Source organism: Aulostomus chinensis, chromosome 3 (genome assembly GCF_037954235.1).
Source record: "Aulostomus chinensis isolate RoL2024-O1b breed Wild chromosome 3, RoL_Achi_v1.0, whole genome shotgun sequence".
Lineage (NCBI taxonomy): Eukaryota > Metazoa > Chordata > Actinopteri > Syngnathiformes > Aulostomidae > Aulostomus > Aulostomus chinensis.
Genome location: NC_141322.1, coordinates 24042750 through 24070277, shown reverse-complemented (window position 1 = coordinate 24070277; position 27528 = coordinate 24042750). Strand labels below are relative to the sequence as shown.

Sequence of the window (27528 nt, the reverse complement as noted above, 5' to 3'; positions counted from 1 at the left end):
AAGAAGGTGCAAATAACCACCAGGCACTGGTCCCTGTCTGTCAGACTAAACTGAGGGCTGAAGAAATGTGTGCATAGGAGCATTCTCTTTCTACACCCTTGTAAAACTGAATAAAGAAGCCATTCTTCAACCATTCTAATCCTAAAAAGAGTGTAATTATAATAAGAAAAATGATAAATTACATAGATAAGTGAATAATACCACAAGATAACTAAACAAAATGTCTCCCTGTAGTAAATAGACACATAAATGTATATCAAATAAATTAAAAAGACAGAAACACTAGGGTTTCCTAATCCCTGAATAAATGCAGTGTGAGATGATGAACAATAAGCTCCTGCACCACCATGACTAACCAGGCAGCCCAGTGACCTGCTACTACATCACCGGGGGCAAGGACGAGGTCAGATTAGCCGAGAGGAGAGCCGGGCCTTGGAGTGAATTGATAGTAAACCTCACTAACCTCTACACCCATCAACTCTCTAAATGATCAGGCTCACAGACTGCATGATACTCTGTGCATTAGGCTGCACACACACACACGCACACACACACATACACACATGCGCACACACGCACGCACACACACATACACTTGTGCTGTACAACAGACATGTGGGAGTTGGTAACCAGCAGGAACACAGAACGAGAGCCTCTTCTTGTAATGAGCTATTGACATGTGGAGTTCAAGGAGACACGCTAAATGGTCGGATTTTAAAAGAGATTATGCAAACACCTCCATGAAAAGGCAGAGCTCAGACAAAAGACGTGAGGCCTTTCCAGGAGAGGAAGATGAGAAATGAAAAAGGTCGCTGTGGGAGGCAGAAGGGATGATCAGGTTCCACATGCTGGATGAATCAATAAATCATGCATCACAGAGGAGTTGTTATTAGGATTGTGTCATGAGCCGGCTCATATTTGTCCATGGATGTAATTTCCTGTGTGGGTTGATCAAGCTGGTCATTTAGAAAGATTAAAATACACACATCCAGCGCAGGTTCCACAGACTGGCTCCAGAATTGAAGACAACTTTGCTTTATAGGAAATAAAACACCTGCACACAATCATAGCTGATTTTCTGAATAATGCTGGTTCTCAACAGGCTGAGGTGAATTATCTCCACATACGGAACATCCAACCTCAAAAAAGGTGATGAAACCACGTCGCGAAGGCTCCGAGGTGGGAAGGCAGAGAGGGAGGCAGTGTTGCTGGGACTTTTAACTGAAATTGGATGTTGTAAAACAGAAATCGACTGGAGCTCAAGGCAACAGACAAAGAAATGTCCCTGAGGAGCAGCTGCGAATGTGCTCCTTAAACACATTACCATTGAATTTCCTGTGTTCTCTCGTCACCACCAACTGCAGAGAGCATGATTCAAGAGGTCGGATCAGATAAAAGCTTTCTCTACCAGACATAAAACAACGAGGCGAAAAGCTGAAACATATCAGACGAGTGCCTGATTCCAAAGGTACCGATGAAGTTGGCACAATGTAAGTGTTTCGATATTGTTGAAGAATGCAGATGGCTGTTTGTAGGCTAAGACCTGGTTTTGGGTGTTAGACTTAGGGGTGTGTGTGTTTGTGTGTGTGTGTGTGTGTGTGTGTGTGTGTGTGTGTGTGTGTGTGTGTGTGTGTGTGTGTGTGTGTGTGTGTGCGCGCGTGTGTGCGCGCACATGTAAATAAACACACACAGACTGAGCCATATGGTAGCCTGAGTAAATACAGTTGGAATGTGCTGTGAACACATTCACCTCTGGTTTCGAATGCAAACAGGAAGAATTACCAGTCAGAACAAAACCCCTCCTCTCACATGCTGCCGCTAAAGGAACTGAAGCCTCATTTTAATTACAAAACTTTGCAATCAGGTGGTCAGACTGTAGAAACACTACACGCTCGACAATGTGCAGTTTTATGACAGAAGAAACAGTGTTGTTTGGGTTGACGGTGCATGTATGATGAGGCTAAGATGAACTGAATTGTGCCAACATGCACAGAAAATGACTTTACATTGTTACGCTAGATTAATCAAACTAGGGTAACAATCCGTAGACCAGGTCGAATTTAAATGTTAAACTCATCCGTCCGACACTGCTATGAGTTCCTCCTCAGCTCGTGTGCCACTCCTCCTCCTCCAGCTTTCATGAAAATTGTCTGTTAGCAGGATTACATTAATGCCCCTGTGTCCATTTCCATTAAAAGTGAAATAGTGGAACAGACGCCAAGAAAGAACCCATTAAATACTGGAGCAAATCCAGGGTTTTATTCATTTATTTATTTTTCTTGACTGTCTTTAACATCGCAAGACACTTATTGACTTTTTCTTTCATTTCTTCAAAAGCATTTCTTTTAGATCTTAGTGAAAAAGATCAGGCTTATTGGCAGTGATAATAGTTTTAATAATGTGGGATACTGATAGGTTTGTTCAAGGGTGCGTTATTGGTCCTAGCAAAGGTCTGAGTGCACCATATTCTCACATAGTTAGATATACTGTATATACAGTATGTATATATATATAGAGAGAGAGAGAGAGAGAGAGAGAGAGAGAGAGAGAGAGAGCGTGTTGTGATTAAAAATGCTACAGAACCTGCAGACTGACAATGGTTCAAGCATCAACTTATAGAAACTTATAGAGTATAAGCCACTGACAGCCAAGACTGTGTCTCTTTCAGAATCTAACTGACTTTTATTCAATCTAGCTTCTTTCATTTTACCAAATTTCGACCGAATCAGCCCGCAAACCAACACTGGTGAGAGGAACTTGATTCAAATTCAAAATGATTTTTTTTTCTTGCTTCACCTGCATCATTGTAAAAGTCATTCCTGTATGGAAAACTGCATTTATCTTTAAGCACGACAGGCTCTGGAGACTAAAGAGTCGAAGCCTATATGGTATTCATACAACTTTTTTGCAATGTTACACAGATCTGCTCCAAAATGTAATAAGTAATATGTGTCACTCATCCACCAAGATTGGTCTCCTTGGTGGAGATAATAACAGTCCTGCTAACACAATAAGAAATATATATATATATATATGAATGTATATATGTATATATGTCATTACAGAGTCACCGAAGCATCAATACACATCATCAACCTAATAAATAAATTAGAGGCAGGAAATGGTAGACGATGAATCCTCAGAGGGCAAACGTAACCTTGCACTTCAAACTGTCAATATTCCCCCAACAGTGAAGCTCATGTTCTCTCCCTCCACAGAAAATGCATTAGACACAGATGATATCCTGCACCCAGGCCTTCAATCTATCCCACACAGCCACTAATCTGTTAATTGATCTGGCAGGGGAAAGGAGAGAATGGATTTGAGTGTGTGTGTGTGTGTGTGTGTGTGTGTGTGTGTGTGTGTGTGTGTGTGTGTGTGTGTGTGTGTGTGTGTGTGTGTGTGTGTGTGTGTTTCGGGCAGAGGGGTGGGAGACGGGGGGGGGGGCATGACATTACTAAAGAAATATATAATCTTTTATAATGGGTTCAGGAACCTTGAGTGGATGAAAGCTTTCTGTTGTTGGGAAGACCTTCTTTAAGAATTCATCCCTCCCAGTCTATTGTTGGGAATACTTGAGAGGGTTCTGTGCTGCCGTGGCTCACTTCAGATCTCAAAGAGTTCAAGATGTGATTCGGTTCTTCAAACGGAGGCAAATTTTGGGAAAACAGCTGGAAAAACATTTTCCTCCTGTTTGTCACTTCAAACTATTTTAAATGAGTCGCTACAGTGACCAAAGTAAGGCTGTATGGCATCTCAAATAATAAAATTCTATGAATTCTAAGTAGATTGAGTTTTAGATGATATAAAATAATGGTGAATTAAGATTATTGGTTAACACTTGGACGCAGAAGTGGACAAAACAAAATCTTGACAAGGATATTTGTCTAATTCTTGCCTCGAATTTCTAAAAGAAAGATTAAAAAAAATTATTACACTAAATTTAAAGCGGAATCCCCATGTTGACATTACTTTTTCTTGTAATAAATAATAAATCATCAGCCAATGGAGTGTGCAAAACTATTTCTGTAAATAATTAAAAGGATGATAATATTGATGAAAACAAACAAACCCTTTTATTTCCCAGAGATGATTCTGTGTCGTATCAACTGTAATAAAATGAGTCAAAAATACGTGGCAAGGCTATCTTAGGCTGAGCACTGCAGACACACAACTTGGACTTCATCAGACTCATTTTCTTGCAGTTCCCACTGACGGATCATGTCCATATTGTTTACACTGTTCATAGAACTTTTCCTCCAGCAGCTGAAACACATGGACTGTTTGTTGGTGTCGTCTGACATCTCAACCTGGTCCTGCTGGAGGTTTTACAGTAAAACTGAAACCTCAAACAGGCCTCAGTACTTTTGCCTTCCTGTGGAGTAAATCAACTCCTCCACACCGAACTCTCACACACTATTCTTCTGTGGACTGTGCGTTACACAAGGGGGAATCATCATGGTAACTCAATAAAGTGGGAAATGTTGCACAAAGCTTGGAATCTGCCTAAAACATCATTGTGTGCTGCTTTACTCTGAGGAGGCCTTGCACGAGGAGCAGCACGTGAAGAGACTGGCATCCACTTACATTTTGACTATTAAGAAGTGCCATACATCGTCACTGTAATATGTTTTTACAGCGCTGCACTACTGAGGATCGCGTTTTGCACGCAACAGACAGAAAGAGAGAGAGAGAGAGCTTTGATCTGACTCCAGCCCACCTGGTACCAAAGCAGTCTGCCTACTTTTCCAAGGGGACCTGGAGACGAGGAAGAAACCTGAGGAGTCTGGAGGATGACAGCACGTATTATTTCACAGAGCGGAAAATGAATGCAAAAGTGTTTGGTATTACTCCGCTTCTCAACCACTAAAGGGATTAAAGGGCCGATCAAGGCTGCAGCAGAGGTGATAACAGCCAAAAACAAGAGCAAGACGTGAGTCAGGCACACTTAAACCCTTCACCAACGTCCGTGCTAGGAGTCTAGCATCCTCCTCCGCTTGCCAGTGACACATCCCCCTTGGAGACATAAGAGGCTTAGATGATGCAGCAGTTTCTTCCCCTCGAGAGAAAAAAAAAGGAAGAAAAATATTTTAAGAAGTGCTTCTGACAAAACACACTTATGGCTGAGGTTGCCATTAACAAGGCACGAGAAGTGGTGATGGACGATGTACCATAAACCACTTGGAAAACATTCATCTACCGCAGACAGCTAATATTTTTTAAGTCTCGGGTGCAAAATCCTGCAGATGATATTGCCAATCAGTAGAGCTCCACAGGTATCGGTGTATTTTGCGGGCCAACCCGGGACTTAGCTTGGCCACGGTTTCCCTCGACTAAAATCCAACTGGATTTTAACATTGGATTCTGGATTATAGCATTAACTCTCTCACCAATGAACGCCACTTCTACGATTCATCAGGATCAACTGCAAATGCTACAGGTGCAGAGGTCACGTGATGAACACACATCACGTGACTTTAATGTCACCTCAACTAGGCCCCGCCCTCCTCCTGTCCTCTGTGGTTGCGGTTGTGTTGGCTGGTGTCATCGAGGACCTCTGTTGTCCTGCTCAGCCACTTGTTAGCAGCCTGCCAAGGCCTTTTTTTTTTGCCACATAAAATCTTCCAAGTTCTTGACTGTGGTATATATTTATTACGTGAAAATATCTCCGGCTTGTGTTAACCCCAGAAACTTATTTCAGGCTTTTGAAGGCTACTCAAAATTATTCAAGTTGAAGGAATAATAAGAACTTGTTTCTGACTCTCACGGCTCGTTCTTTGTACAGCATTCCATATGTTGGGCTGCTGGATCTTGAGAGCTGAACTTGTTGGGTATTTCCAACCTGGTTTCCACACTCTAGAACATGGCGCAAGGGATGACAATGTCTCTCCACTATTCTGGCTCAGACTTGAAAAACCATTAAATAAAGTTGAAAGGAAATTGCTTGGAGAATAAAACATGGAAGTACACACATCGTGACAGAGGATTTTTACATGTGCCGTAAATGTTACAGCATCTAACAGTCTAAGCTAAATCTAGTCTCTGTCTTTTAAGGTGTATGAGCCTTTACCATTTATTGTTGTAACATTCAGGCCAGATCGCATTTCTGTTCCATTTCGCCATCTATCAAAGTGGTGCCAGTCACTGGAACCTGGAACCTTTCATCTATTGTCAGCATGAAAGCCTCATTTCTTCTGAGCGTGAAATCAGTGAGAGAGGATTCCAGAAAATCCCGTCTTTCAGGTGAGATGCTTGAATTAATCCACACTGCAGTTCAGTGCACAAAGTCCCCAAATCATAGTGTGGGTTTGATTCATGTGAACCCCCCCCCCCCCCCCCCCACCACCACCACCACCCACCCCCAAACCCAAACCCCAGTCAGCTCTGTGTAAATAAATATTACAAAAGGGTGCACCACTTTGACAGTGAGTGTTTCAAATAAGCCACATACAGGACACTGCTTCAAGACTGTGACAGCCTCCCTCTAGGGGTGTGTGGAATGTTGTTCATATAGTGCCTCCTAGTGGTCATTAAAATATCCCCCTGCACCCAAGACTGTACAGCTGCTGATGCACAAACGCACTCTACAGAATCAATATCTAATTGACTAAAGCAAAAAATGAATGTCCTCGTGCACTTGCTCTTTTGTTAAATGAACTAAATTAAACATTCCGTTAATTGCACTCTCCTCAAATAAGTCAAATGCACTTTGGATAAAAGTTTAATTCACAAAAATACATTGACCAATATAATGAAAATGTACTAAAATGTACTTTAATAATGCATAAACGCTGGAACATCGTTGACAGAAAAACACAAGAAGCATTATTAGAGTTGGTTTAGTATAATATATTTCAGCTTCAAGAGACATAGAAATCAATCCTTATTTTTCCCCCATATTTCTTCTATAAAAGACCCATTTTTTAATGCAAAAAAATGGCATTAGAATATATTATGGGAGCTATGAAATCCCAGTGACTGAGTATAAAATTAAGTCACATCAGAGAGAGATATTTGCAGAGGAGAAGTCCATGAACAACAGGGCAAACAAAGAAAATAAAAATAAAAATAATAATACATATCATAGACCTTGATCTATCATCACTGACATGACAGGCATGGAGAATAGGTGTATGGCATTAAAAAAATTCTCACTTTTCCACTTGATTTCACTTGAAAACAACTACACTTAATAAATGATGCATTTTTTTCATGCTCGTTTTAGAAGAATATTTATAATCATACAACTAAAGAGATCAACTTCCATGTCTTTCAAATACGATATTGAAAAAGATGAAAAATACTGAATCTGTGTTTCTAACGTCGTTTTCCATCTTAGCACTATTATTTTATTTCAGTTAAACTGTCAAAAAACAAAAATCAAAACAAAGGGGGCTGCTCTCTAGCCATGTAGGCATCTCATGGACATTTTTATTATACTGTCAGAGGCTTTGCTGCGCTTTTATCATCATCATCAGTTTGTTGTGGTGTTTGTTTGCAGAAATGGTGACTGTCCGTTCAGGGTTCACACTGAGACTGAGACACAGAGGAAGGTCCTCAGAGGCGAGAGACCAGAGTCTTCTCTCTCTCTCTTACTGTCTGTCTTTCTCTCACTCTTTAAATTTCTCCATCTCTCTCACTCTCTCGTAGATCATCCTCGTCTTTCATAGGAGCAGTTCGGTCAGCTGATTCACCGTTTATGGCTGATGGAAGGAGGGGGCGGGGCTGTTGGAATGCTGGCACGTTCCAATCAGGGCAACAGTTCTTCATTACAGCATTTCTGGAAGAAAGTGGTTAAGTTCTCATTTCAAGTCCAAATAATGACTAGACACCCAAAAACCCAGCCTCTGTGTTCTTGGCGCACTCTACTGGCTGTTCAATGACATCACAACCGAAAGCACAACGCTGAGTAGGAGTAAAATAGTAAGAGACAAATCAAGGTTTAAAAAAAACAGACCCTGCATGACAAATCACACTGACACTATCGCTGCTGCGCCCGTGAGTCCAGCAGCCGATGATGGAGCACATACCCAGCACTGTCAGCTTCACCACTCAGGATCAGAGCTGAAGATAACGCCGAGCACCCTAGCGAAGAGAGTGTGAACAGTTGTTCTATGGTTCACACACCAGGACTCCTCAATACATGTACTAGCTCAACGGCTCTCGACCTAAGGGGGGCGCCAGAGCGCAAAAAAGGTACACAGGCTTTGTTTGCCCTGAGGTCAGCAAAATTAGATTTGCACATGTTGAGGTCCTCCTGTACCACACTAACAGGATACTTTATTTTACACTGAAGTCTGTACACCATAAAATGATACTTTTTTTGTCCTTCAATCAAAAAAAAAAAAGAGGATGAGAACATTCCTGTTTATTTTCATGGTGGGTGAAATGGGGGGGTGCCCTCACTGGCTGATGTACGCCTGCTAAGGGGAGTGCAAAGATATTCTTCCATGATTGTTTTGTGAATAAAATGTCATGAAATTTAGAAAAAAAAATACTAAGCAAAGCAAATTATTCCTTTTCTCCATACATGACAAAAAAAAGCAGCAAAAACTTCTATTTTAAAGAACCTGAAGAACCACGTCTGACATTTAGAAATTATCAATCAATAATCAATCCACTGATCGTTGCAGCTCTAACTCACAGCCAACAGGTACTGACCAAACACTAACACCCACCACCACCACGGGCCCGAGTGTACACAATGACATAACTTGGCCTCCACCCCCATGCTGTTATTTAATAGCTCATCTACCAGATGTAGTTGTGATGGAGCTTTCAGATCAATGTGAGTGGCCAGCTTACTTGTCCAACGCCTGGTGTAGTCAGGAGCACTAGTGTTTTCATGTGTTTATTAACTCGTGGGAGGATTTGCTCAAAGTGGCGTCTCTACAAACAGGTACCTTCTTCCATCATAAAGATGCTTTAAGAAAAAAAGTTCACCCGCTAAATAGATTCTCTGAACACAGCTGTAAAGTTTCCGACCACGTCAAGTCATCGTGCTCCATTGTGAACATGTGCACAAATGAAAAGTGCAATGATTAACCTTCCCTGCCTGTCTGGTCCTGGGACAGCCACTGTAAAGCCTCTCTCTCTTGCAGCTTAGGTGCTGGTGTGTTGTGAGCAGTGGAACAGTGGGGCTGTAATCCCATTAGTGTTGGTTCATTGGGCTGGCCAGCGTGTGAACTGGGGGGGGGACAGACACTGCCCCGGGGCCTGCTGCTGACAGAGGCCCCACTCTCACACACTCTCCAACTCACTGACCAACGCGGGAGGATTCAGACGGGGACCACAGTGGGTGGTTCAGCTACCCTGATGTCTGAGCATGGCACAATGGTGCGGTCTGCTTCACTAATCTGCTCTTAATATCAGCGTTTTATTTCACAGTCGTCACATGTTAGAAGTGACTGAAGAGAAATGCAGCAGATCTGGCAATGCTGAGGTTCTCTTCTTATACTCAAACCCAAGTATTAGGTGATTAGGAGAATACACTCTTTCAAACATCTCTTCTTCCATGCAAAACACATCAATTAAAAAAGCTTGTATTCTAGACCAATTTTTGATAACCTCTTTTCTTCTGGTTCACTATGGAAGTGCTGGTTCCTGAGTTTGGGTGGTCAAACAGTGACACAGTTTCACTCCTGTAGCAGAAACAAAACACGTGTCCAGCTGCCATAGATAGCCCAGATTCAGCAGGTGTTTTTAGGACAGTTCAAAGATGTGAAACTATGACTTTGAGATGTATGATCATGATGATCTGATAGCTAACTGAAGGAAGGAAAGAGGCCGTGTACTGATATTGGTAAACGGAGTAAACTGCACCACTGACATTCACTCAGACAGGATGAAACAAGTTAATGAATATTATTTGTGAAAGCTTATGATCATATCAAGCAAAGGTGAGGACTTCTCAGAACTCCCAAGATGCATTTGCAGTGCTTTGTGTGGAGTAATTTCCTAGTCACGCATGGATAATAAAGGAACTTTATTTTTGGTTGTGTTTTGTCATGAAGGAAACTCCCACACAGGGAAAGGGGAAATAAAGGACTAATGTATTATAAGTAAATAAAAAGAGGAAGGACAACAGAGCTGAGATTGGACAGGAACGGAGCCAGATCATGAGAATGAAATGAAATATGACGTGTGCACTCTTCATTCCCTGCTGCCAGATCGTCTCGCTGACCGGCTCCTTGCTAACACAAAGACTTGTTAAATTCACAAGCTTAAACAAACGGAAAACACTGAAGACCAGGATCTCCACGAGAGGCTGGAGGCACATCACGAGATGTCACAAGAACCCAACTTCTGACAGAACAACGTTGTAAATCTGTGTGGAAACATTCTTCGCAGTTTCTCCAAGTGGGTGACTGATGAGTTAAATCCAACAGGCATGTGAGAGCATATGAACATGATTGCTGACCAAGCACAGCGATAAGATAGGCATGAACGGCATCATTGATAGGACTGTTTACAATCTGATCATCAGCCTGGAGGGACATTTTTTGGACCATTTACAATTAACCTTACATCAGCGTTTATACATTTAAAATAGCATCTCAACTGAAACCAAAACTGTGTATTATAATGTGATGAGAAGATGTAAAAAAAAAAACAAAAAAAAAAAAACCTCATCTGAAACTATTTGGATTTTTCCAGTAGACGCCCTGATGACAGCTTTCGTCAGACAGATCGCTGCTGAGGCCTTCACACAGAGACTTAATCAGCAACATACTGGAGATGAAAAACATGCTAATGAGAGCAAATCACACTTCGGAAGCCTGACTCAGGGAAGCTAAGCTGTCCAGACCCGTCCACTGGCTCCTCTCGTCAGTATCAGAGACATGTTTGTCCACACGATTGTTCACTGCCGTGGTTTAAAGAAAGTAACAAGAACCTCCTACACATTGAGGACAAAAGATGAACAAGATCGTGATGACTAATTTATCACCACATGAAGTTGTTCCTTGTCTTAAAGCCCAAAATAAAGAAGAATTACTCAACAAAAAACAGTAGGAAATTTCCTGGGTCCAGTTGGATGATTAGAATCAGGACAGGAGTTGATGGGAGATTATTCTATTTAGAAAGATAACAAAATATGGCCAAGAAAGCTGGCTTTCATTTCCCTACACAAACACAATTTGTTGTGTAATTGACCATTTCAACTCGTGGTGCAGTGCATGCTGTACCTCCTGCTACCTGGAGGGGGAGCTCTCTTTCTAAATTGGAGCATATATTTTTTACATTTTTTAAGGCTCTTCAGGAATCTTTCTCTACCTTGTCGGGGGCTTCATGAGGAGTTTGCACTACTATGTCATAAACAAACAAACAGGGAAATGATAACATACAATAACAACAAAAACTGCAAAAAGCATAATCTAAAACCACACAGAGGGCTGGGCATCAACCTGATGAAGATGCAAAAGCATTTTATGGAAACTGTGATGCTTTGTGAAATTAAAAAGAGACACACACACACAGACACACACAGACACACACACACACCTGGCTCAGAGCTGCTGCAGGGGCTGGAGGAGGGGGTCTTTAAAGCAGCACACAGTTGGATTTCTTTTTTGCCTTCTTCTTTTCCACTGGCGTTTTCCTATTTATCTGTCTGACCAGGTCATAGAAGATCTACAAGAGGCAAACAACACACCAGTCAAGATTGTGTAACCATCTCTATATGCACTGCAGCACCTCATCTGTGAATGCAGTCACTTCACCATTTACACTAAACAACTGTAACTAGGGTGGAACACTCATTGCCACAGGCACATTTGCAGTACACAGTGCTTTTCTTCCTTTTTTTTTTTTAAATCACATTGAAGATGTAGGTCTAATTTGCAAGTATTCCAATGACGGATCAATGATGTGTTTTTGAGCGATTGGTTGTTGACCAGTGGCTTGTGTCTGCGTGCACTCACATCGAGGACGTTGATCTTTGACTTAGCAGAGGACTCTAAAAAGGCACAGTGGTTCCACTGTCTGGCCAGGTTCTGGCCCTGCTCCTTCCCCACCACACGCTCATCCTCCAGGTCACACTTGTTCCCCACCAGGATCATCGGCACCTGAGGAAGAACGAGAGGAGTTATTTTATTAATGTGTAGGTAGGTGAACACAAAGTAAATCATTGACTCTACAAGATATGAATGAAAACAAGGTTCAATATTGCAAGTCGTGACAGAGGTGGTGTATCGAGAGGTAGAGGAGGTCGTTAACAGACTTGAACAAAATGACTTTGCAGCGCCTGCTGGTCTCGCTGCAGTGAGCTCACACAATCACAACCACAGAGGCAACATGGAATTAAAAGGCAGAAGCATCCAGGTGGCCCAGTTCACATCATATCCACCAGCACGCTTCCCAAAGACCTGCTGCTTTCCGCATAAAGCGTTCTGAGTTGGGAAGCTTTTTCAGAGGCTTCTTGTAGTCACACCAGGAACACTAACGGATGGATAGATGTGGGGATGTTAGAAGAGCAATATTAGGGGGGGGGGGGGGAATTGACAAGAAATCCTCACCCTCTTAGAGCAAGAGAGGAGACATTATCATTAGCTTTCTGAGCCTGTTCAATTGAATTTGAAGCTTCAATCCTAGCACCACAAAGTCAAGCAAATTAATAAATCACCCCTCTGCAGAGACAAGAGAAAAATAATTTGTTATACAACAGAAATGATTAAAATTCATTCAAATCTATATAAAAGAGGACCGTTAGTTATCAGCACTGCCTGATAAAAGACTTCCGTATTTGTCAATTTGCATTTTATCAGTAATGGCACATTTTTAATCAGCTGTTAGATTACAAAGTCCCCTAGTGTGATGTGTGAGCCCCTCTGAAGCAGACTGCACTCTCCCAGGCAGTTATTCTACACAACAATGATAATGCTCATGTAATTTGCATTTGTTCCATTCAGTCTGGGGGCTACAGAGGGCACTTTTTGTTTTAAGCTTTATTTTATGGATGTTTTTAACCCTCATTCTACTAAAAGTTTACCGATTGTCTTGACTTTATTTTTTTCCCCAAATATACTATGGACAGATATTCTACGAGCTTGCTTAAAATAAAGTTGAAATATTTACAGCTCCAATTATCAGCTACGGATCACTTCGACTAACTAATAGCCGCTTCATTATCAGCCCTGACAGAAACATGAATCGACCCCACAACAAAACAGCAAGTGTGGCTATTACTTTCTTTCAGCCAAAACTCTGTTCTGACTCCAATAATAAAGCCACTGAAACCAAACACAATCTGGATTTCCCCAAATCACTTCTTCTTTTGCACACGCAGTCACATGCTGAAGAAACCAAGTTAAAAAAAAAACACAAACAAAAAAACCTAAGGAAGAGTGAATATTCAGGGTGAAATTTTCAGCCCTGCCTGTCACGGTGGGCAGAGTTGGGGCAGTAGGGTGTCGGGATGCGTCTCATCCTGCCTGCTGTTTCCTGACCAGCTATCTAGGGAGCATGCTGGCCCGGAGGAAGTCATGGCAGCCCCGCCCAGCTGGGATAACATCGCTTTCCTTCCTGAATGTTTTCGAACATATCAGCTTGATTCCATGCTTCGGCTGCTCTCTGAAATTACATGACAGTGGAAGACTCTGTGTGTGTAGGAATACACTATTACCACATTTATTGTCAGCTTAACTCTGGTACCCAACTGTATGACATAAGAATAAATTAAGGTTTTGATACTCAAATGGCGTTTAAGTTCCCTGAAGCTTCATGGGATATTTGTGTTTGTGGTAACGCTTTGTAAGCAAGAGAAATAAGCTTGTGGAAAACTTTAAACTCCACAGAAGAGGCGCCAATAATATATCTGCTGGGGAAATCTATTTGTGGTAGGTCCGCAACAAATAAATCTATGCATGGGAAATCCTGCCTTCACTCTGCTTCTGGTCCAGAAATGTCCCCTAGACGGGGTTTGTGGACCGGGAAAACCTGATATTTGTAAGCAACATGGTAATATCCTGACATGTGCTAGCTTGCCTTCACTTCAGCCCTACTTCTTGCGGTATTCCACAAGAAAATGTGAAGGTGTAGGAGGAATACACCAGTGTCCTTCTTTCCTTTTCTCCCTTGTTAAAGGCAGTGGGGCAGACGACAGGAAACTGGGATGTTTGTATTAACCCCATGGAGGTTGCTCCTTGATGTTTGATATCTAAACAAACCCTTGGACTGGACTGCCGAACAACATTTCTCCCAGGGGTCCTGGGAGAACCAGTGGTATGCCCTCGTAACACACACTTTGAGCCAAGCTGCAGTGAAAAGGATGGAGAGAGGGATGGAAGGATGGAGGTATGCAGGGAAGAAAAAAATGTTCTGTGTCAGCAGGACACATTAGCCCACTTGAAGAATCCACACAGCCCACAGAGAGTCTGTTCAGACGTAGTTAACATGCTACAGACAGGTCCTATCCCGCCCACAATGGCATGCTGACGATCGGATTGTGGGGGAACACAGAACAGGGGAGTATAGAGTAGCCGAAATGAATGGAGCCAGCACTTCCACATGGAGGAGTGAGTCAGAAGCATTAAGACAGACATTAGTATCATCCTAGTCACACAAGCAGAAACAGAGATGGCCTGAAAAAGTCATAAGACCTCTCTTACATAAGAACTGTGGAGAGAAGTTGGGGAAGTAAGCTTTTAATACACTTGGGACTGCTCACTTACTTTATTCTTCCCTCCTAACGACTATTTCTAAGTGGATGGAATTTGGTCCAACTGTGTTTAATGTAGAGTCATTAAAAGCCCTTGTAATTGAGCTTGGCAATATTAAGTGAGTCTGTACATTTTGCCAGCTTTGCAGTAAATGGTGCGAAACTGACCCCAGAACGAAAACATCTGTAGCAGCAACTGGAATGTCTGCTTTAGCTCTGCAATAGTTTAAAATCTTTCTCCAAATAAGAAAAAAAAAAAAAGAAAAGAAAAGAAAAGAAATCTGTCGTCTTGGATGAAATAGGAAACATGTTAAGCATTTCCTTTGGTTGTGCATTCCTGCAAGAGGTCAAAGATAAACAGATGTCACAGCCAACATAGGTAAAGCTAACATCACCGCTGGACTAACAGCTGGCAGCGTGGACAAAACAGCCCGATAAGCTCAAAAGGTTAAGATAGGTGATATATTCAAAGGGAACACTTTCCAAGAGTGGGATGTCAACAGTTTTCTTGCATGATGAGGAGCCACTAATCCTGCAATCCATCAGTTAGCCTAAGGCTAACCTTAGTTCCCTAACCACGGAGGCTCTCATGAAGTACCACAGCCTCACAATCGAGTGTGTTTTTGATGAACTGAGGCTTTCCTTGCACATCATTCTTGACAGTCCAATCACTCATGCAGAGTGCCAGACCACAGCAAGGCCACAAGGCCTGGCCGTGTGGAAGAGGGGGAAACACAGAAAGAGGCACTGAAAAGGCCAGTCAAAATAAAAAGTATGAGTGTATAGTCAAAGATATAAATCTGGAGTGGGGAGGGGGGCGAGAGAAGGACAAATAGAAATTTGGAAAGCGTGGTGTAAAAGTTCGACACCAGAGTCAGAGATGGGCAAAAGAGATGGTTGATGGGGAACAGAGAGCAAGGAAGGGAGAGAAGGAAAGAGTGGAAGAGAGGGGTAACATTCATTCCCTGCAAGGATCACCAAAAAAGGGCATCCTTGATCCTGCTGACGCTCTATCTGCACCACCAGAGAGGGGATGGAGGGATTACTCATTCCAATGGCCTCACAGAGCTACGAAAAATGAAAATGTGCTACTGACACACAGCTAACTGGGAAAATAACGACATGAACCTCAGTTTTTATTAGAGGGAGCGACCAGATCATATGCAGAAAAGGCTAAAATGATGGTGCAATCAGGCAGATGGAAATTGGGACGGTTCCCATTTGGACACATTCCACCCTCGAGTTAGAAGCATTCACATAATGACGACAAACAGGCAACATGGTCTACCCCAGGAAATCTGCTCCATTTCTACCGTCAGAACACAGAAAAACAACAAAAATGACCCCTAAACAGTGACTTTCTGATACAGTGCTGGTAGTTAAGCAGCATTAAGGTTGCAAATATTCTAAGTTGGCAACTTTCCATGGGAATGAACAGGAGTAAACTTGCAATTTTAGGGTAATTTATACTAAATGAGTTTCCCCTCGTAAGTAGATATTCATGCAAATATTTGTAATACAACATTTGTGACATTTTTGACTCCATTTATTTGTGAGCACAACTTAAATGGATTCTTTCATTGCATGCAGAAGGCGTGGCCCCCAAAACACAGCACAGTGTACAGTAGACAGCACAAATTACCCCAAAATGAAAATCAAGTTTATTCCCATTGATTCCCATATATTCATCGGTTCTTATATATACCAGTGGAAAGTTTCCAACTCTTTTGCATAAAATACAGGTGATAATTCTACCACTTGCCACAAACAATTTTCAAATGTTTCTGGAAATTTACCAGAAACTTTTCTCCCCTTTGCACCTCTTGGTAGCATTAAGCAGTTAACCAGTAAGCTGTTAACTAAAATGAAACCTACCTAAATGACAAAGACAAATTTACAATAGGAAACTGCAAGTACTGATTGATGTCACGATTGCCTGTGCTGGGTACAACCTAACACTATAACATCAAACCTCCTCAGACTTCAGACAAACATCACAATTTCCCAGTTGGATCTAAGTTGGACAGGGGTTCAATGTGTTCTCCCACCTCAGAGACTGGAAGTTTCCTACTTCCAGTTGCTCGTGAGAGCACTTTGACATACGGAGATTACGATTTTTCTCGCTTTTCACTGGAACCAGCACATCAGTTAAGAAGGCACTGGCTGTGCCTGTGTTCCGCACAGATGAAATTGCACTAATATGTGGTCATGCTCGGTTACACCCGGTACACAACTTTCATTACGTGCCTTTTCACTGTTTCCAACACATAAGTAACACGGTCATCCCACCTGCATCATGCTCGGCTGATACAAATGTGTAATTATCTTGCACAAGATGCAGCGATTACAGTGTTGAATGGTATCCATAGAGACAGTGGGATCGGGTCGCTGAATTATGTAGGCGGGTGAGAATACGGAAGCAGGGTGAGTGTAATCTATCTGTATTCATTTCTAATATCTGGTATCCACAACCCATCCAAGCAGGAAATCACATTAAAACTACAATCACCACTTTGAGATTGCATACCTCCACCTGTTGCAGTTGACATTCATGTTGTCTAGACTAATAAAGTACAGACTTATTTCATTCGGTAAAGGTGAAATGAGGCTCTGATGTAAACATACTTGTGAGCGTATACTTACATCCTCTGTGTCCTTTACTCGTAGAATCTGTTCCCTCAGGTCCTGGAGGTCGTTGAAGGTGGACTGTGCTGTGATGGAATATACCAGGGCAAAGCCTTGGCCGTTCTTCATGTACAAGTCCCTCATTGCTGTGAACTGCTCCTACAGGGGCGACAAATAGCAGCCAGCAGGCCGTGAGCTCCGTCAGATCTCTTCAGGCTTTCCACAGAGCGGTAAACATTTGTCGTTAATGTTCATTGCCTATAGCAGGAGGTCACATTGTTGTGACCTGGTTTGTGATTCGGAACCTCGGTCCTACAGTTCCACCGCCACCGCACATGTCACTACATCACACATGTGCCAGGTTTTTCCAAAGTTCATTCACAGCTGTATCAGCAGATTATTGGAGCCTATTGGTTTTCCTCAAGCATGAACACATACATCATTAACTCATGTCAGAATTTTGTACAATTCCTGTCTTGGCCTGGAAAATCACCATGGCGGTCAATGATGGACCCTGAGAACTATAAAACTGACTCAGTTAGGCCTGTCCCGTCCCGTTCCTGTGGTGAATAAAAGAGAGGAATCCACTCGGACCACGGGACTACTGACCTGACCCAGGACCCCTACAAGTTACACCCCGGCCATCGATCCTGTTCTATTACAATAGATCTTAGGTCTGTCATATTTAACCCCTTTTTCACAACCTGCTTAGCAGTATTTTCTGTATAAAAAGGAATGACCTTTTAAGTGTAAAGAAATGTTTGTCTGAAAAATCCGTGCCAGTTGCATCTGATTCCTGTCCGGCACGTCACGGTTCTGCATGCGTCCCCTGTCTACCAAATCGTTAGCTGAGTGACAATGACGCCACAGGAGTCACACCACTGGTAAAGTAATGCATCATAGTGAACTTTATACTGGGATAAAATAGTGCGTAAAATTGTGAGTGATGACGGCATCTCAGCTGATACATTTTTATTGCGATTCCAGCTCCTCTCTTCACAAAACGTGTTTTTGTGCCCCTCATTTCAAGAACCTCCTCTAAACCTACCGTCAGCCTCAAAATTCTTTTTTCCAGAGAATGAATTGCTTTTCTGTAGAACACATTTTCCCTTCACCTTTAATTTCAATGTTGAAAACATTGAGTCCCTATACACAGTTTCAGTGTTGCCGAGTTCACTTACTGTGCCTGCTGTGTCGAGAATTTCAAGCATACATTGCTGCCCGTCTACCTCCACTTGCTGGAAGAAAAGGACAGACTGATTATGAAACTGACACAACAATGTTGAGCTTAATTTCAGGTTAATAGCTTCATCACATACTGCAGGTATGAGCAGATGAAGAAACTATCAGAGGAAAACCGCAGAGGGAACAGATGATAATGTGATAGAAGGGAGGGGGTGAAGGGAGTTCCACTACACAGAGTAGGATGATAATATCATTGCATGAACTTGCAGAGCAGATGCTAACTATGAGCGCATTGATAGCCAGCCTTTCTGCCACTGCCCCGCCCCACTCACCTTTCTGTACGAGTCTTCTATTGTTGGGTCATATTTTTCCACAAAGATTCCCTGTACGAACTGAACTGTCTGTAAGAGAAGACACAGTGAACGCGGACGTTAGGGCAGTCGTCCTCCTGACCACAAGAAGAAAACATCCAGAGAGACCCCAAGCTCATTAAGAGACTACAGTCAAATACAATAGAGGAGACTAAATGTGAACTATGCTGCACGGAGCGCTGCGGTTCAAGGCCGGTTTACATTAGGGGTACACAGAGTTCATCTGATAATATCTTAAGGTCTAGACATGTGGGCCTGCCAGCGTGAGGGATTAACCTGACTTTGACACCTGGTCGAAGTTAGCTGAGCGCTGCGTTCAACATTTCACCGACATTTGCAGTCTGCGGATAAACTTGAGGTTACGACAAAATACGTAATTGTTCAAGAGGTTTTGTTTCTTCCTCATCAAATCTACAATGAAATATTAAATTGGTTTAAAAAGAAAAAAAAAAAAAAAAAGGTCAATGTGCCCTTCGAAATATGCTTGGACTAATGTAAAGAGGCTGTTGTATACAGCTACTGCCAATGCCAAGCCTAGACTGGCTGAGACTGATCTACATAGAGAGCCTACAGGTGGATGCAGACCAGGAATGTTTGATTCCAGCTAAATCGGAATGAGGTAGGGATGCACCCATTTCGATTTTTTTGAAAAATACCAACACAGTGTTGATGGCAGATAGACGATGCCTGTGGTTTTTGTTGTGCGCTTTGTTTTTGTCATTTATTCCCCATTTCTGTGCCACAGAACCAAAATTCACGAAAGACAGAATTATAATAGGAATGAGCAGAAACTCAAAACGATCAACAGTGAATGACAGCTTGTTTGCCGATACTGCTGAAACTGCCCATACCAATATATGGCTGATGAATACCTGCATTTTTGTTTGAGTACATTTTGTGCAATTGTTATGAGGATGGAAAAAAACAGATTCAGTGAACCGTTTTTATTTATTTTATTCGGCATCATGAATCCATTTTTTTTTTAAATTTGTGAATCAATACAGATACTATAAAATATCTTTAATCTAGTGTATATTTCTATTACCATGTTCAATGAAGTACAAGTATTTTTTAAGGAGAGTTCCAAGTTCAGGTTTATGAGAAGGATGTTCACCTTTTTCGCCCGGGTGCAATTTTGACTTTGGTCTAACATTTTAAAGTCCTGCAGAATGTTTCAAGCTACTTGTATGAATAATCCCCTATCAGACATGAGGGTGAAAGCAGACCACTATAAAAGGAAAAGGGTGCGCTGGACTTTCAAGACAACATGACAACATCATTGCGAAACAGAATGCAGTATATCTGAACTTGGTTATCTGTAACTGAAAATAGAAATTTTATCTGATAAGATTAATTGGCCCCCTCCACTATACAGATCTTAACAGCGACCAGCACATGTTCTTGGTTACACCAAGCATGCTACCAGTAAATAGTCAAAGAAAATAAAAATGACACTCAAATCTCTGCTGTGGTCTCATAGTTCTGTCCAGCTGTTTAACTGGAAGTTATGTGAGAGAGTTCCACACACTGAAAAGGTGTCACAGATGAGGAGGGTTCCCAGGAGGTGAGTCAGGAGGAAATACTCACCAGAGCGGACTTGCCCACACCTCCAGAGCCTAACACCACTAGCTTGTATTCACGCATGGCGGGATCACTTCACCAGGTAGCCAAACAATCTGCACTGGACAAACAGGAAGAGAAGCAAAAGACAAGTTGAGGAAAGGTGTATTAAAAAAAAAGGAACATCGAAAAAAAAGCTATTAAAAAAAAAATCAAACTTTCGAGTGAGACAAAGGAATATTTTCAGTCTCTTCTCCGAGTTTTTCCTCTCCAGAAGGGAAGGATTCTAGTCATTCCTGAAGGTTATGGACAAGAGGCAGCACAACAATGGAGGGAACACCCATAAGTGGAGCTGCTTCAGGGTGGAGGAGGTGAGGAGTATGTGACCCCTCTCTAACACAAGCCAGCTGTGGTGTGTATGAGTGTGGGGGAACTCAAGGGGGAGATGATAAATGCATCTGGCTGATATTCCTCTTCATGACACAATTATCTGGCGTTCATACACCACAACACACCCTGCTATAAGATTTTTGTAACCACTTGTTTGTTTTTTGTATTGTACAACAGCAATTTGGCATCAGTCTTTTTGACAAATTACAACCCGAGAATGGGCGGTGGGAAGGAAATTGTGGAATATCCCTTTAAGGGATACGACGGCTTTGAAACACTGGCACACACTGGGGCAGAAAGTCAGCTAGGTTAGCCAACTGGGTCACAACAAGTTGGGCTACAGACCCAGACACTGCGACACTGAGGCTTAGAAGTTGAAGTGGGAAGAATCCATTGATTACTTTCTTAATTCATAGTGTATCATATCATATCACATTTATGTAAAAATGTCTCCAATAGGGGTGATAAAAATTAGTGATTCAAGATGCAATGCATCATGAATTTTAATCAAATGATTTATGCACAAAACAATCAATTATTCAAAACTTTTTATGCATGTAGAAAACTGTGCTGAATCTCTACCCCGGTGTCATTTCTAGGGCTTCTGCTGCCTGTGCGGACTGGGGGAGCCCTCGCTGAAAGTCACACTCAGGGCGGCCAGCAGGGAGGCTGCTGTGGACGCAGCGAAGTGAAACAAAGTTTTACTTAAGGTGACAACAAACCGGACGCTCTGTCCTGTGCAATAAAGCTCTGTGAGTAACAAGTCAGTAAGCCTAATGTTTTCCAAACTTTCATTGATTCCTGGCGGCTGCAACCAATTGATTTTGTTTTTTGAGCTATGCGTCCTGATCTCACGCACTCTCTCCCAAACAGACACAGACACACCTGCATCCATTTGTTTTCCTCTGAGCTTTTTGCTTTCAGTCACATCATCGACACTTAGGGTGCGGTCTCCCCATCCCCATTTAAAAAAATTTTTTGGATGTCTACATAGTTTTGCAAAATGCTGACCACAGCATTTTCAATACACGTCATGATCAAATCTAAATCTTTCATCGAACGAAAAGCAGCGGTCATTAAACCAAGAACATTCCGAGAACCAAGTAACCAAGACTATTCTAGTGCAAGTTTCTCTCAGTGATGCTGCGTGTCCAGTCAGTCAAAGCACTGTTGAACTTTGAGGACAAGCCTTAGCATCTTTCCATGGTTCAAAGAACTGCCCAGACCTACAAGTGGCTGCCACAGATGACGTGTAGTGTTAATGGGCCGTGTTTCAGTCACTAATGCAGTCCAGGTTGGATTTAGCACCGTGACACAGTCAGCACAGGTTGCTGATGTAGGCTGCTATTGAATTTGTAAAAAAACGAGACACGACGCATGCCAGGCGGTTCGGTCGGTTTGCATCCAATCCAACTGGGTTAAGCTTGTGCACTGGAATTACATTTGTGTCTTTACAAATATGCGGATGCATTTGTGCTGTGTTCAGAGGTCTGCATTTCACACAGAATTGCTCTCTGCGTGATGTGACAGAAATACAGGGAAATACTTTATCTTATTTTCATCTATTGATCAGAGAGAGTTTTTATTGAAGTCTGGAGGAGCCGCAGACGCTTTTCAGATTTCGAATCGGGGCGATGGATGCTTAAGTTTGAGAATGGCAGGACTTGAGACTAAACTAGCCACTAACACTTTGGGGACATGAGTCTGATGTGTAGCTTCTTAGAACAGAGACTGAGCTGAAAATGCACAGTATAGCTTTGCTTGAAAGTTAACCCTTAACTAACCATAGAAAGATAATCGCCAGCCATTTTAGGAAGCAGATGATCCCTTCGTCCTCTGTTCTTATTACAGCACACTCATAAATACTCTGGGGGGTGTTGGACAGGGGACGACAGACCCCCAACTTCAAACCCAAGCAGTGACCATGTGGGATATGAAGCATGGAGTGTGAATAATTCATATTCACTAATCCTTCATGCACAAAGAAAAGTTCTCCTTGCACTATTAGAGAGGAGCCGTTTAAAGGGCAAGAAAGAGAACAGGGCTGCCTATGCAAACAGTCTCTGCAGCACATTCATGTAAACAAATTCAGAGTCAAGTACATGTACAGTATCAGACAGACAATGTCACACTTAGAGTAAGCCTAAGATATGGACACGCAATGTTTCTTGTATGAACTGAGCTCTGCAAAGACACATGACATCAGGAAATAAATCTGTGACTTCAGAGGTCACTGTGGAAGATGTCTGCTCGTCCAAAAAAGCGCAGCTGAATTCCATCTTGCCCCCTTGTTAAATAAAAATCATAAGAGAATGAGTGATGTCAATGCATCAGGACAAATCATTGTTTCACTACTGATCCAAATGTTCTGTGGGACATCAGGTAAACGCAGCACAGTACACCCTTCCTCCCCACAATCATAACAGATTGGATTTTCCCATGTTTTCTTCAGGTCTTTGTTTGGGTTTTTTTTGGATAGTATCTACTTATACATAGTCTACACGTATATGTACTGACTTGAATTTAGTAATGCATATTTTCACAATGCAACATACAGACTTTAAGAAAATCTAAAGTTAAAACCAATCATGAAATATCAATTAAAAATTATTACGTTTTGAAATTTAAATGCATTACTGAGCGTTAAAGCACTTGAGAGCGCAAAATGGTATGATTTAATGAGCTTGAGTTAGAGCGCATGAAAAAATGTCTCAGCTCGAGTGTGTTAATGTTCTCAGGAATAGCAAAGAGGCTGTGCCTGATGCCTGCCAACCCACAAATACCACCCTCCAACACAAATGACTTCACTGATCGAGCCTCCAACCAACTCAGCTCCATATTCATCTGGACAACATCGAAGGGCACCATTCTTATTGATTTCTACTCATACGTACCTAAAGTCTTTTCGAGAATGCGGCCAAAACAGGACTGAAGAGGATGCTAATGTTCAGACACCTTTGTCTGCAAAGACATTTTCATCATACCAGGAAAAACGACACACAACATGGTACTCTCCACTGCCTGCCTACACACAGATGCTCACTCACGACTTGTACGAACACAAAAAAAGGCCATTTAAGGACATCTCCCTTTAAAAAAAAAAAAAAAAATCAACCTCTCCCCTTTTTCCACTGCCCCCAACTACACACTGTCATTCCCAACAAAACAAATACACCCCTGCTCTGTTCTTGTAGTAGCCCCAGCTAATAAGGAGTGAGGAAAAGCCACATAACACAGAAAACATGTTCCATTATGACATCACTGCATCGCTCACCCTCTACGGACGAAGGTATGTATCCATCTAAGGCTGGAAATTGGACAAGGTAGTTCTGCGAGCAGGACTGCAACGAATGTGAGGCTGGATAAACTATGTCTCAAACTAAACACAAGTGAAGTTAGAGCGCAGGAGATTTCACAGCTCAACTACAACATCCAGGATATAACATTTCCTGGCCTACTGAGGTTAATCTGACAGCAATGAAGCTGTCACAGCTCCTGACTCAGCAGGGTGGTATGATTGGCAGCTGCCCTATGTCACTTCCACTAAGTATGGATTGTGAAAATGCACACATCCGCTGGTTAAGCAGCAGCATCTTATGTGCATGCTTGCTGCCACAAATGGCATATGCGGCGATAATGCTGATAATAACAATATCCACTTGAGGTTTAGGCACAGAAAACAGCAGGGTGAGATAATAGTTGGTCTGCTAAAATGTTTTTAATGTTGATAAGCTGCTAGTTACTCATTACCTCCACAAAAAAAACACATCATGTGTTCACTTGAAGTTTAGCAAGAAAGCCACAGACTGACTAACTCAGCAGCTACTAACAACAGAGACCTGTCAAGAGTAAAGAAGATGGAGCAGTTTTGTTTTGTTTTTTTACAGCAAACTTATTTCTTGAAAATAATAATAATAATAATAATAATAATAATAATGATTTGCAGGGTGGAGCTTTGTAATTCGGTCCAAATTATAGGATGACAAAACCCAAAGTGCTGAGACTGTTTAGTTAGTCCAGAGAATTATGCTGAGTTAAGAGTTGAGCAGGTGTTCTTGAGAGGAAGCTAATGAATATGTTGAATCACATGGCTGCACATGGACAACCTGCAAAGTTTTCATCATGTTTTCTAACCCCCTGCACACTCATACTTCCAAGTTACATCAACTTAGGAGTATCTAATTAATCGGCTGTGTACCAAGTAACCACCCTCTACTATCCGCAAAGCTAAATAAAGTTTATTTTTCATAAACTTCTCGGAAATGCTTGTGAACACCCGATCTTAAACTGGAGGGGCAATTATTAAGAGTGCATATCTCCACCAATGTCAATGAAAATCTTTCATTAGTTTACTCTCCTTCACCAAGTTTTGTGAAAATCCTGCACTACGTTTTACATAATCCTGCTACAAGTCTGATGAGTAAACCAGCAGACGCCACAGTGACAAATAACATATTTCATGATGTCAGAAAATCAAGACTTCTGAGTAACAATGACATTTCAAATGCTACACAAAGATAAAGCGGAGGGGGGGCCTTTCCAAAACAGCAGAATTTTACATGTCTTACCAACTTTGCGTCAAACCAAACTGACCCAGTGACTCACACCAAAACTGCAACTTGGCACGAAAAACTTCATTATGACAAAGATCTGTAACTGACAAACACCATAAGCCGAATGCATCTGTGTCGCTGAGGCCTTGACCTGTAACCACATCCTCTTTCCACCAGCACAAAAAGGCTTCATGCTGATAGGATGGAAAAGGAGTAGCTACCTACTAAAATAGCCTCCTCTAGTCTCTGTTCCTGTTCAGGACTCAAGACAGCAGGCCTGCTTGGAGAGGAAAGTGGCTGTTATAGCTTGAATCTCATCATCAAACCTGGGCTGATAAAGAGATTTGGGGCACAGGATGGAGCATATGTGTCATTTACCCGCAGACACAGGGGCTCCTGGAGCAGAAATTTCTACTTAACTGGATAACTGTGACCATCAATTATTAAAAAGTTGACCCGCTGTGTGTTCGAGTACACACCTTTCCTGTCCCACATCACTCTCTCTGCTGCAGATATCGTCTGCAACAGGCTGCCATGAAGCTCAAACCCCGAAATAAGAAAGTCGTTTGAGCTCTTTGGTGAGCTCACAGTGAATCTACCTAATTTGCTTATGGCAGTAGCATATGTTTACCACTCCAGGTCATGCTAAGTCCCTGCAATCCAGGGCTATGACAATACCAGCGCATAGCAGAGCAGTAACAACACACTCCGTCGTTGTGTGATTATTACATTAGCCTCTGTAACAGTAATCATATTTAGTCCACATCAAAAACCTTCTCAGAGATTAAACTGCGATTATGTTTAATCCGGATGAATGGAAAAAAGCCTCCGTTTATAAACGATGTACTTTCGTACTCGTAACAACACTAAGTCCCGTTATAAAGCTTGTTAGCAAAATGCCGCTAACTAGCTAGCTATAACGGGCCGCCGACACTTCACAGCCGCTAGCTGCAGCTTGTTAGCAAGCTAGCTACATAGCCGACACATTCCTTTCTTCGGCATACAATCAAAACACAGCTAGGTTATCAGAAACGCCCTATAATTAGGCGGATCTACCAGCTCGAACGTCAACCGGGCTTGGCAGGTGTTTAAATCAACTGGCACAGGGCTGTATTTGCTCGGGGAAAGACACAAGCGTTAGCTAGCGTTACCTGCCCTTCTGCCTGGCCTTGACTAAAATGGGAGTGCACACTCCGTTTTGTAGCTACTTGCGGACAATTATTTTCATTTGTCCCGACAAATAATGAATTCAAGCCGTGCACTCCTCTATATCCACTTACTATCCCGCACTCATCCACGTCCTGTGCTCACACGCAAATGACTTGTATGTCAGCGTTTAGCATCTAGTAAAGTTTGGCATTTGCACTCACCGTTTCTCGCTCGCCGTCTCTCGCCGCTCCGCAAGTGTCAGTTTGCCTCTGGCCTCTGTGTGTGCGCAGTAGACGTCACTGCTGACTACTTCTCATTTTTCTTAAAAGGGCATGACACATCGTCACCGTGATGAGCGTCAACACAAATGCACTCACAGACCTTGACTTTATGTATTCCCATCTAATATGTTGCAAAGGTTTTAGCAGGACGAAGATCTAACCTGCGCGGCCGAGTCACTCTTTGTAGTGAAATCACTCCAGCAGAAATCACTGATGGCGATTTATTTGTAAGGAGTGAAGCCCAAGGGATGTGAGATTAGCGGCTTCAGTCCAGTCAAACCAGTTTATCTCAAGCACAAGTCTGGAGCAGCAATTAAGAGTCCATTAATCTATCAATCAATCAGATCAATCAATTCATCTGCAATTAACTTTTCAGTTAGTTTCAGTATTAAATGTGGTTATTCCTTCTTTTTAGTAGCCCCATGGTTACCCCGCCATCACGTTTCACCTTAACATTCCTTTTACTCCGTTTATTTAAAATTCAACAAAAATGAAAATAAAGCACTTGAAAAAAAATAAAATAAGCAGACAAATCAAAAATCTGCAGTTTGAAAAGAAGTAAGCAGAAGTTTAAAACTTTAATAGTCCAAATGCCCATCTAGTTTATTTCAAGTATAACCTGTGTGACTTTAATTAATTTTGACTGTCACATAATAATCTAAACAACTAAGTGATCAGGTAAACATGCCTTGAAAGCCTTCATTAACAAGCGTTCATGTCAAGTGAAAATGCAGACATTGGGGGAAAAAAAACAAATA

General features: G+C 42.0%; 1 protein-coding gene across 4 annotated transcripts; it reads right to left on the bottom strand.

The window, feature by feature from the left end:
* Window positions 1–6775: 6775 nt before the first annotated feature.
* On the bottom strand, window positions 6776–26971 carry LOC147268348 (ras-related protein Rap-1A-like). Of its 4 annotated transcripts, XM_086199861.1 has the most exons (9): window positions 26932–26948; window positions 26711–26810; window positions 20425–20513; window positions 18799–18867; window positions 18463–18519; window positions 17300–17440; window positions 11922–12065; window positions 11503–11631; window positions 6776–7780 (listed from the first exon to the last, which is right to left on the bottom strand). In XM_086199861.1, exons 3-8 carry the CDS (start codon window positions 20479–20481, stop codon window positions 11542–11544), a joined length of 558 nt encoding a protein of 185 aa, XP_086055987.1. In that variant the 5' UTR covers window positions 20482–20513; window positions 26711–26810; window positions 26932–26948; the 3' UTR covers window positions 6776–7780; window positions 11503–11541. The 4 variants fall into 4 exon arrangements, with proteins under 4 accessions (XP_086055987.1, XP_086055988.1, XP_086055986.1 ...); XM_086199862.1 differs by having other exon boundaries at window positions 20425–20518; window positions 26711–26971; XM_086199860.1 differs by having other exon boundaries at window positions 26711–26969.
* Between the last annotated feature and the right edge of the window lie 557 nt (window positions 26972–27528).

Excerpts from the sequence above, each read along its gene's own strand:
- LOC147268348 (XM_086199862.1), bottom strand. The coding sequence starts at position 20,481 with ATGCGTGAATACAAGCTAGTGGTGTTAGGCTCTGGAGGTGTGGGCAAG. Across the intron at positions 18,868-20,424 it reads GTGTGGGCAAGTCCGCTCTG|ACAGTTCAGTTCGTACAGGG; the intron begins GTGAGTATTTCC and ends CTTCTCTTACAG. Across the intron at positions 11,632-11,921 it reads CAAAGATCAACGTCCTCGAT|ATCTTCTATGACCTGGTCAG; the intron begins GTGAGTGCACGC and ends TGCCTCTTGTAG.